At 24.5% G+C, this 13,055-nt stretch overlaps 1 protein-coding gene across 1 annotated transcript; it reads right to left on the bottom strand.

Moving 5' to 3' along the window:
- Window positions 1-4,030: 4,030 nt before the first annotated feature.
- Window positions 4,031-12,111, bottom strand: LOC112600242 (probable RNA helicase armi). The gene is given in 13 exon segments (XM_025347428.1): window positions 4,031-4,378; window positions 4,447-4,674; window positions 4,759-5,060; window positions 5,122-5,289; window positions 5,443-5,636; window positions 5,983-6,499; window positions 6,818-6,980; window positions 8,137-8,257; window positions 8,830-8,976; window positions 9,040-9,113; window positions 9,115-9,166; window positions 9,703-9,767; window positions 12,022-12,111. Coding segments are annotated over 13 exon segments (2,469 nt in total).
- Between the last annotated feature and the right edge of the window lie 944 nt (window positions 12,112-13,055).

The raw sequence follows: 13,055 nt of genomic DNA, 5'->3' as shown, positions 1-13,055 counted from the left end.
TAATTTGAAAATGCTTTACGACATACACAATATTTACGTAGACCATAAACGGAACATTTAAAAGCTGTTAAAAGTTTTCACACTTCATGATTTCATTAACAGTTGTCATTCAAATAAAAATATGTGTTTAGTGTTTACCTACAAAGAAATGTATGAATAATAAATATAATTTAGTTATGAACAAAACATAAATTTTTCGAAAATAATTTTGATTTACTTATTTAAATTCGAACATACACAATTTCTGATTTATTAAAAATAATGTAGACATTAGCGCTGACTATTTCATAGGGTGCTGCGGTGATCCAGTACCAGAGTAGGGCGTTATTCGAATGACATTTTATCTAGATGATTATTTAAATACCTAACGTTTTATCCGAATAAAATATTATTAGACCAAATTTCAAATAAAGTTTCAAAGAAAAATAATTTTTGGTTAATTTATTTAAATAAACATGGTTGATAATTAAAAAAAAAACACATTAAAAACAATAACCGGCATTATATTTTAAGTTACACCATTGTAAATCGTATTTTATTCGGAATAAATCCAAAAATATTATAAATAAAACAATTATATATCAATAGAAGAAAGGATTAGATATGTTTATTGTTTTAATCATATTTTAATAATAATAATAATAATTTATCAATAATATAACATGAATAACATTTAATAGTTAATAATTAATAATAATATTTCGTAATAATTAAAACAATAATAAATAATATTAAATTATTAAATAATAATAACAAAAATGTAAATAAATAAATAAAAATCGAAAATTATTCGAATAACTATCTTTGAAACCTAGTCGAATAATTTTTTATTCGAATACATATTTATTCGAATTATTATCTAGATAAAATTTTGCACAATTCTGTCGAGCACTATGAAATAAATAAAAAATATAAATATAATATTATACTAGTAGAAATAATCATTTATAATTAATATATACATATATATATATATATATATATATGTAATGGGTTTTTTTTTTGTTATTTTGATCGTGCTGTAGTCTACAACGATTGCGATGATAACGTCTTATATTTAGAATTCACATTAATAATAAATAATAATATATGTATATCATAATAGCAGCTGTCTGTACTCTGTGCTCTGCACTCAGTCTATACTCTGTAGTAAATACTAAATAGTAATTAGTCCGTGTTCGGTCAGTCGGTCTGCCGCTCAGTGCGTCAATCTGTTGTACGCGTTTTGGTAATAATGAAAGTTTTATAACATTATTTGAATTATTGTTCAGTTCAGTTATCTTATATAAGTACCTATTTAAAAACATCAAGATGGATAAGTGGTTAGTAAAAAACTCAGTTAAAGAAACAGATTATCCTAACAAGGCTATATTAACAGTTTTACTTCTGGCTTAAACATTGAATCTAATAGTGGAGATTCAAAAAAAAAAAAACCAGTTGAACTTGGAAAATCAAGGAAGTTTCAGGAAAAATGGTTACAATTATTATATCCGTGATTATAATAGGATTCTGTGAAAGAAAAAGCGTTCTGTTTGTTTTGTAAAACTGCCAATGAAAAATAAAATTGATCTTCCTATTTTATCTGTACCTGATCAAAATTCTAAAAATGCATTTCTAGATGAAGAGTTTTCTGCTTGAAATAAAGCCTTCAAAGGTTCAAATCTCACGAAGGTAAGATTATTTAATAGCCACAGTTAGGTTAGATATTTTTTAATTAATTTTGACTTACTGTGGGTAGTAAAAATTATATATAATAAGTTATTATTAATTTTATTACATGAAACAGGTGCTAAGATTAGTGGGTTTTCAAAATTAGGAACTTTATAAATTTGATTTTAATTTTGTGTTGAAAACTATAATATTTATTTTTGAGAGAATAGAAGTTTTGAATTCTGAAAGAATTATATAATATATAATTGAATACTAGATCTCTGATTTTGATGGTGCAAAATTAGAATTACATTGAAATATCATGTTAGATATTACAAAAGCAAAAAAGTTGAATTTTTAAAACAAGAGATGTATTTGTAAGATTTGGTACCAGTAGTGATTAAATTAATTAAAATTATTTTAACCGTACCAGTTTCATTGTGTACAGCAGAGTGTTATTTTTCTGCCCTTTGACATTTAAAAACATTTTTAAGGTCAATAACGACGAAACACGACTTAATGATGTAGTATTATTAATTATACATAAATAAGATAAGTAAAAATAAATATTGAAGATATTGTTAATGAATTTATAGAGACAACTAAAGTGAGGAAAAATATTTCTAGGATTTGTTAAGCAATTTAAGATTATATATTTTAAAACTTCTCATTTAAATATTTTTAATTTGTGATTATATGAAAAAAATATTCTTATTTACTTGTATATGTTAGCGGCAATGTGTCTAATATATTTAATATATAAAATGTCTAGAAATTCTGTACAATACCTGGTGATTTTTAAAGAACTGTATAATTTTTATTTTTTTTACATACATTTCCTAAATGTTTTGTATAATAACTAGGCATTTCATAAAATGACAAACAACAAATTGGCAATCTGTAGAATAGGGTAACGATCATTAACCTTTTGAACTTCAAAGACCACTAAATTCATAACTCTAAATTCTACGGACCACTTATATTCATAAGTCTTAATACCAAATTAAAAAAAAAATTAAATTAACGCATATTTTATAAACTATTTACTAAAGGTATTTTTGTTTACAATAAAATTATTTAAATTGGTTTTACTATCATTGATTACAAAAAAATAAATAAATAAAAGTTAAAATGAATATTGGATACGTAAGTATTAGTTTAATACTTTTGTATATTATGATTATAAACACAATATTACAAATAATGTTTAAACTTTTCAATGGACCACCAAATTTTTACCGTGGGCCACTGGTTGGCAACCACTGGAATAGGTAATTCACTAGGAGAAATTAAAAAAAAATATCAATTTGCTTTTATTATAATAAAGACAGTTAATTTTATTAGTACACAAAAAAAAATTTTTATTACAAAGTACCAATTTAACATTACAAAATATAATATAATGCATAAAAATGAAACAAAAAAAATAATTAATTTGTAAATTTTATGGGTATTACACAGTTATTAATTATTATTACTATTATATTATTTTAGAAAATATAAAAAACTATGTAGAATATAGGTACTTATAAGGAAAAAATACCTACAATATACTTTTTTAAATTTCCTTTTAAAAATGGTATAAAATAGATGTAATATGAGTCTAGTATTTAATATAGAGGATGTTTTTTTAATTAAATAACACTCACTATTTCAAAATCAATTAAAATTTTTTTCTTATTTAATTTACACACAAAATAAAACATTTTTTTAAAAAATTATGTTTTTAATATTTTTATTGTAATGGATTATATTTTTTTTTTTTTTTTGATGGACAACATTTATTTTAATTTAATATTTTGAAACAGGATATTTCTTGGAATATTTCAGTACATAAAAATCGAAAAATTTGAAATTCATCTGACATATTAAATAATATTAATTGAATTTAGATTTTTTTTTACAATATATACCATACACTTGACATTTTGTATGTAATATAACAGAACACTATCTATTCTAGCTTAGTGGTTTTTAAGTGCTTTGTATCCAGCAATCACTTATAACATACCCACCAAATTTCAGTATAAGTAAACAGAGTTCAATCTAAACCTACATAGTAGACAAATGCTTCAAGTTAATTTATAAACATACCCTGAATAAATAATCATTTTTAAATTAATTAAAATCACTAAATATTAATTTTTTAACTATTAACATTTTGATTCATTTGTTACAAAGTTAATTGTAGTTTGTTTAATTTGTATCCATAAAGATTAATAGAATATAAGTTAAAAATATAAAATGATATATTATTATTTATTAGTATTAGTTATAAAATTCAATATATATTAATAAAATAAAATAATTCAAATTATTAATTTGAATAAAAAAATACAGTTTAACAATACTATTTAAATTGTAAAACATTGAGAATGATTTAACTTCTGAAAACTATTTTTTTAACAATACACCCAGTATAGTTATGAGTATAAATTGAATGGTACAATACATTCTTCCAATACTTGTTTGTAAGTATTGTTGATGGATCTCCAATTATTATGAGCAAGGCTTTTGCCCTGGATATTGCGACATTTGTGCGTTCTTTATCAACAAGAAAACAATGGGGAAATTTATTAATCTTGTCTCGTCCAGCTGAGTTCTTACTCCTAACTATGGATATGATGATAATCATTCTCTCTCGACCTTGAAACATTTCTACCGTGCCTGCTTTCGGTAATGTAATATCTGGATGGTTCATTTTCAGTAATTCATTAATTTTAGAGACCTAAATCACACACATAAAAATAAAATAATAACAAAGGTTTGCATAAAATTAAAAATGCTATTATTTACTTGAGCAGAGTATTGAGTGATAATTCCAATGTCATCAGCAGATATTCCTGAATTTATTAATTTTGTAAAGTAAAATAAGACTTGGAAGGCTTCGCGAGGATTAAACCATGAATAACTTTTGAAATCTTGGAAATCTTCGCCATCAATACCATGGACCATAACTGGTCCATTGCAATCTATATTCCAGTGAACGTTTTTATTCAATTTGTTTAGTAATATTTTTTTCCGGTGCGTTATTATTTAAATCATGTATTATCTATAATTATTAATATTTAAAGTGTGAAAATTATTTAAATATTATTATTATCTAAATTTGTTATTATTACTTACAGTTGGCATTAATGAAAATTTATAAAATAGTCGATTGTATTGCCATACAATATCTGACAAAGCTCGATAGTTTTGAAATAAGTGTATAGTAAGTTTTGGGTTATAACCATTATGTATTGGAAACCTGCTAATATCTTTTAGGTATGGTGGGTAATTAATAAGACGAGACAACATGGATAGTTCCAGACCCGAGTCTTTTGCTAATATTGACATAACAACAGGCCCCAATTGCTTGGGATCTCCAGCCAATATGACTTGCCCACCTTGGTATGGATTGAAAAGTGCTATAAAATCATTTTCGACAGTGAAAATCTTTGAAAAAAATCTGAATTATTAAATACTTACAAAGTGGTAATAACATTTCTGGTTCAGTAAATTGTTCCGCTCCGTCTATAAATAGATGAGTAAAGATTCCATTTTTAAAGCCCATCATAAACAGTAATCCAGTAATGCCTTCAGTAGACAAAACTATTCGTAACTTGAGAATAGCTTCTTTTTTAATTAACCTAGTATCTGAAAACATATGTATTTAAATTATTGTAGTTATTTTCATAATATTGTTAAATTTAATCTCTAAACTGATTAGTTTAATGTAAAACATTCTTAATATACAAGTATTAACATTAATCATTATTTATTATCAAATACATAATTATTTTCTATTACCTGATTCACCAGTATTATAACATTCGAGTTCAGATAAAACACAATATTCATCATAATCCATGTTATACGATGAACTAATAAAATGATTATAGGTAACTAAACGCTTCATAATAGTGTTATTAAATAAACCAGAATTTACAAGTTTAGATAGTAAAATGTTAACAGTAGAATTGGTTGGAGCACAAATTAATAACCTAAAAAAAATTAAACTTAAAATCTTGTGGTAAATATTAAAAGTTTACTATCCATTATCTAAAATAAAAAACAGTTAGGTTAGAGCAATGTTTGTTTAGCAGCAGTAGCACAACCAAATTTTTTACTGTTTGCGAATAAAATATATTTTTATTTTTTACTTTAATGTTATTATTACAATTTATCTCAATAAGAAATAGTTAATACAATTCTTATTTGATAGAAATATTCAAACATTGCTTTTCAGAGCTTTTAAGCTACTAAGGTTGGATTATTGTTCACTAATATTTACTGTATTACAATTATGTTTGCAATAAGTTAAAATTATAAAGAATTTAAAATACTAACTTGCTTTCAGGAAATTCTTTGTATACTTGAATGATACTTTCTATTAATGTTATTGTTTTACCAGTGCCAGGAGGTCCATGAATAATGTACGGCATTGGTCTCCCTTCACCTTTCAGAATATTTATGACAGCACTTTTTTGTTTTAAGTTTAATTTATTATTAAACCATCTGATATTTTGCACAACTTTTGGTGATGATAACATAGTATTGTTATTTTTTTTTGAATTATCCTCATAATTGTTGTTAGTGTTTGGCATATCATGACTTAGAACCTTCGATTTTAATGGCTGGTATTCTGAGAAATCCCTACATGGAAACAAGAATGATTCGCCAAGTCTGTTCTTTTTCCACATTTCATTGATTACTTCATGTTGTATTTGATACATTATTCTAGCATGGGAAAAATGCACACTATAATTCCAATGACCACAAATATTGTGAAATTCTTGATCGAACTTCAACCATATTTCATCTACTAAAACCTTATGAATTGTGCCTTCAAAGGATCCATTTTCACCTAGTTTCAAATTAATTATCTTAAATAATATCAATTAAAATGTAAAATTTCTAATAAAAAACTATCATTTGTAATGACTCAAAAGTTTTATGTAATAAAATAATTAAAATAATGTATGATTTTGGAATTTACTTAGTGTAGTAAAATCACTTAGTACTACCATTGATTAAATATACATTATTATACTTTTGTTTACTTAATCAATGATACAAGCCAACAGTGTAAGAAAACACAAGGACCAAAATATTCTATTTATAATTTTTACTATCAAATATAAATTTCACCAATAGGTACTATTCTGTTTAATAATTTATTTACCCAGTTTTTTAGTACAGTTTGGTGAATCTGTAACCACAGCTTTATCACCAGCAATTAATGAAGGTCGTTGCCCAGAAAGATTTGGTATTTTTAGAATTAGATATTCACCTGAACGTTCAAAACGTATTTTTTTTTGTGCATATTTTTGAAGAGACGCCATCATCTAGAAATAATAAATAATAATTTAATTTAAACTATAAAAAAAAATTCTACTGTTCAGTCAATTAAAATTTAATTAAAATTTTTATAATATTGAATACTATACTGTAAAATAATTATTTATTTTCAAATGATTTTTAATATTTTATTGTATCTCAAAAAAAAAAAAAAAAACTAAAACAGAAATTTAAATTTATGTCAAATGATTAAATTAACATATTCAAATTTTTTTTTCATGTTGATAAAAATTATTTGCTGTCAAAATTTTAAAAAAAATTACTACAAAATCCTATCTAAAATGTATGATTTGAACGATATCACTTATTTAAACAACAAATAATGATGTAAATTATTTAGTTATAAATTAAAAACATTATTTTTTATTTTACAATTATTTTGAATCTTAATATATCTAATGAAATTTTCAAAATATTACATATTTATTCCATAAATTTGTTTAAACTTTTTATATAGTGAGCCACTAAAGTAGTATTAAGTCAAAAGATGTTGTAAATATATACCATTATAAATTATAGTAGTTAAATACTTATAATAAATAAATTATTTTAATAACTAATATATGTTATATGTAATAACTAGCCGACCCGTCACAGCTTCACCCGTGATTGGTTTTTTATTTTGCCTTCGGACCATGATATGTAGAATTTTTTATTCAAATATTATTGTTTAATGTGATCGGCAAGTAAATATAAAAAACGGTTAATGAAAACGGATTGAAATTTTTCTAGCGTTATAAATGATAAAAATAATAAAGATAAAAAAGAAATAATTTATGGTTGATAAAGAACTTTATTGAAGTTGAAGAAAAAAAAAGAAAAAAAAAGAATTAAAATAAGAATTTTATAAGACTTCTGAGTATATGATGTTTTTTGTTATATTTCCTGTTGAAATTAAAATCATAAGATGATTCGGGTCCCCAGTTCGAGAAAATGCCTTTATTATTGAATTACAATTGTAATTGTAATTGCTAACTTTAGAGCATATACCATAATAAATATGACTTTTATATTTATAAAAAACTATTCTGTAAGATTAATTAATTTTATATTATAAATTATGGTACTATACATAGTTATAATATAGTTAATTGTTGATAACATATTTTTGATGTTTATAAAAAATTGATTAAGCAAACTTACTTCTATTTCGTCCATGAACAAAAGAGTATGATATTTTGATTTATAATTTTGGTAAGTAAGAATTTCAAAAGCAACCGGATAAAACTTTTGAATTTTACTTTTAACTTCAGTTGATATGTTTCTAGGTTAAAGAGTAAAAACAATAATTTGTCAATATTGCTTAATAAATTAACTTCAATAAGTAATTTTATCATTATTAAATTACAGGAGCTGATTCGTAAAATCTACTTATGTTTAACTTAAATATTATCATTAGATCTGTATATTATATTCTGTAAGTGGATAATGGACCTTTTAGAATTTTTAAATCCTTATAGACAAAAAACTCTAAAAAGCTTGAAGTAAATTAATATTGGTTAAGAAGTAAACATGATAAAGTACACAACATTCAACAAACAAATATGTTAGTAATATTACAATAATTGTAATATTATGAAACAATTATTGTTTAATAAGACATGAGAATATTTCATATTATTTCATCAGTAAAAATATGGACTCTTAGGGCCAGACACTAATTTTAGGACCTGTACTACAAAATAATGGCAGATGCTAAAACACACCTATATTTATAATTAAATTTGATATTGAATGATAAAATATATTTAAAGTAGGTTTTATAATAATTTAAAATGATCAAAATTATTAAACTTAACTAATTTTAAAATACAGATTTAATAAAATTTATATTACTCATTAAATTCTTTATTTTCAGACAAGTAACATTTTTTTAATCCAGATGGAATATTCCAATTTGCTAAACGAACTGAACTTAATTGAGTCTTAGTGTCTTTAAAAACACTAGGAATTACCGAATCATTTTGTACTTTAATTAATGTCCTGTAATAATTAAGTATACAATTTTAAGCTTGTGATAAATTGATTTTATTAATTATTACTTACTGCATATTAATTTCTTTCTTAGAATTGTGTGGATGAATTAGCCTTGAATCAACATCAATATTTTTGCCTACTTTTGTAAGTAATATTTTCAAAAATAAATTTATCTTTTTTAGTAGATTTTCCTAAAAATCTTGAAAAAAGAAATAAACTGTTAATACCTATCACGAGAATCAAATATCATACTTACTATCAATATTTTTTTTCTATTATTTATAGTTAAGAGGACGCTACATCCACATATGTTGTTTGTTGTCTCTCTCATACAAATTTACAAAACCGGTAATTTGTGCTCAGCAGAACTATGCATGTTGTTAACTTAAATTTTAAAGTGAAATGGGTTATTATCAAAATTAAAGGTAAGAATATTATCTATGTTTAAAGATTGGTTTCTTTCAATAATTTAATTTTTAAGCTAGATATGAGTATTATGAATAAAAGAAAAAATATTGAAAAAAGCGCAAATGTTAAAGCGCAGATAATATATATATATATATATATATCTTTGATAATAGATCAATTCACTTTAATATAGTTAAACAGCATTATTGAGTCTGCTGAATGTAAAATTTCTATGTTGTATGTTCGTAAGACGGAAACAACAGGTGTGAATGTAGCGTTCTTTTAATGGTTATTACAAAACAAATATGCACAAAGACAACAACATATTTTCCTTTGAGTGTAATATCAAAAATATCGCTACGCATGGTTATAGTTAATAATAAAATAATCTAATTCACCGAATTGTGGGTTTACATAATAACGTCAACGTCTCAATTGTAGAACAATATTATATTATAAATATTACCTGTGAACCTTCGATAAACAGACAAAGCGGAGACGAATATGAAAGTTCGAAATGAACTTGACAAGTTCATAATGTGAACTAACCCGTCTACCTGAGGACTGAGGTTATACGAGCTTTGCTCATCACTGAACGTAGATTGATTTCCGATGTGCGAGCAATTAAACTATCAGGCGACGGTAGCGGTGGCGCCACTGTTTAGTACTATTAGTTGCATTTTTTAAATTTTTGAATAAAATGAAGTATAATATTATTATACTATAGCAGTGTTTCCCAATTTATGGGTTGCGACCTATAATTAAAATATATACCTATGAAAATAATTTTAACAGAAAATTTATAAATGCCTTAGTTATGTTTTATTTGATACCTTTACGTGCAATTGTAACTATTTTTTATACGATATTCAACAAAATATTTATTTTACAATTTATTGAGAATTAAATTAAGATACATTTTGAGGAGTAATAAATAATTTTTATATCAATCTTTTACGTTGATAATTTATATAAAAAGTACTTTTTTTTAAATAACCTTCGATTTTAAATTATATAATCCATGTCAAAAATAAAAATATTTTTTAATTGCCTTCCTTCAATGTTTTGAATTTGAAAATAATTTATTCTAAATTAATAAAGTATTCGTGGCTATTAACCAGATTTTTCTTAGATTCACAAATTTAAATAAACTTTTGCCTCAATTTACATGTGTTTAAACTGTTTTTGTAGATTTGTTAATATTTTTTCTACTATGAATATTTTTAAGCTTATATAATATTAATTGTATGCTATAGAACTTTACTTTTATTTTATTATTTAAAAAATAAAAATCCGCATAATGGTGGTATATGGTACCACTTCCACTACTTATTAATGTAGTTGAACGCACATTGAAAACTGACACGTTTGATGCTGCAATGAGACGCTCATAAGGTTATGCCATAGATAATAAAAGAATGGTTAGGTTATTCCTATATTAACAACATAAAGGTTTGCGGGCTGGAATGTGGATTAGAGACAGACTGCTTTTATTTATATAGTGTTCTCACTTTAGTAAAGGGTTTTATCATTTATTTTATTTCACAATGATAACCGATATCTATGAATCTATGATGATAACAAATATTTTAGAGGTTTTTATTTAATAATTTATAATTTAACTGAATTAAGTATTAATTAATTTAATTAATTTATTTATTTTTTAATCTTGATTTTTCGATATGATTCAAGCTTGTATTGTTTGTCCTGTGTCTTCTAAAGATAATACAGACAATTCATCATTTCTACATTGGTGATAAACTTATAAATATTATAAAACAATGAGTTCAGTGGCGGATTAACGTATAGGCTAAGTAGGCCCGGACCTATCGGCGCTTTAATTTTAAATTACATAAAGGACGCTGTCTATGACGACTAGTACAAGTGGCAAAAATACGAAATTTTTTTATTGGTTTATTAGGGGAAAAAGTTTTTATTACTTATTGATAAACAAAAATTTATTTTTAAGGGTGCTATTTTATACGGGCCTAGGGTCGCCAATTCTCTTAATCCGGCACTGAATGAAATATAATGTTGTCTGTAAATTATATTAATATTACTGAAATAAATTATAAATAACGATTAATGAGATCTGAACAGTAATAAACTCATTAAACAGTTATTATTATTTGTTGGTTAATGACGTTTTAATTTATTCAATTTTGACATTTTTTTAATTTATAAAACTTCTTATAATTTCAAAGTAATATAATGTTCACGCCCTTGCGATAAGGCCTAATGGTTTATTCATTCTTTTATTATTTATGGTGGGAGAATGAAGATTGGCTGCAGTCAAATATGATAGTAACAATTTCTTTCGATTAACAGGGGCTCTCAATCTGAGTTACTGGAAGCAGTGATCAGTATACAACGTTTGTACCATAATCTGACTTGTACATACATTATAATACATTTTTTATTAAATGACAATGATTATATTTCTATCTAGGTTATTTATTTATATTGCATAAATAGGTTAATATAAAATGTAAATACATTTAAAATTTAAAATTCGTGTAGTTTTTATCATTATTATGTGAAGTCGTTATAGAAATATACCATTGGAAGCATTCGCATTGGCGGCTAATTTTTATCTGACTACAGTGACACACTGAAATAAATTATCGTTTAATTCAACCTAACCTCACATTTTACAGTGACATAAGGAGTAGGTTTAGTGCATAGTACCTTAACGTTTTTGAAGTAAAATTTAATTGGTTTTCCTGTGTACATTGTCGTCTGCTAATATTATTAATACCGCGTTTATACAATTCAATTTGCTGTTGTTAATAGAATTCTAATACTAATTCGTATTTAATGTGAAATAGTGTTTGGCAGTATAATTTATATTCTTCGTTTTTGAATAACAGTGAACGTGTCTGTTGTGTCAATAATTACAATGTTATTCCATTGTATGATTTTTGTCCATACAAATTTTCCGCTACCATCCAAAATGTTTTTCTCGTCGTTTTTGTTGACAAAACAAATAAACAATGATTACTATCTGTGTATAAAGAACTCGAACTACCCTAATGGTAAAACCTATAACTTGGCGATGTTGAGAAACGTGAACTACGACTTCCTTCAAGTGAAGAAATTGCAGTTGGAGTTTAAAAGTCCCAAAGAAATACTGTTCATACAATGCAAAGACAAGAAGATACTTTATACATTTTACAAACAATTAGAAAACATTATTGTTGGGAAACATATTAATGTCGGTATAGATCAAATGCCTGAGATAGTACCTGATGATGATGACGATATGAATAATTTTGATCCAAATTCTAGCGAGTTTATAGGTACAAATTATTTTAACAACTTTGAAAGGAGGTTAGTTTATTTGAATAAAGTTGTGTTGGAAGGCTGTAATTTATCAATAATTCCTGAAGGAATTGGTAATTTATTCATTGAATATCTTAGCATATCGGGTAATAATCTACCAACTTCACAATATGAACAAGATATATTCTGGAATTGGACAACTAAAGTACCGATTTGTTTTACTTTAAAAACTTTAAAAATGGATAACATCGGCCTGAGAGTATTGCCATTTGAAATTATGTACCTGGAAAATCTACATACTTTATCAGTATGTAATAATAAATTGGTAATTTAATAATTTTATTACTATTTATAACTAATATCTATTTTACTAAGTATGCATTTAAATATGCATA

This window comes from Melanaphis sacchari, unplaced genomic scaffold (genome assembly GCF_002803265.2).
Source record: "Melanaphis sacchari strain LSU unplaced genomic scaffold, SCAv2.0 Contig62_pilon_pilon, whole genome shotgun sequence".
Taxonomy (NCBI): Eukaryota; Metazoa; Arthropoda; class Insecta; order Hemiptera; family Aphididae; genus Melanaphis; species Melanaphis sacchari.
This window is presented reverse-complemented; position numbering and strand designations above follow the sequence as displayed.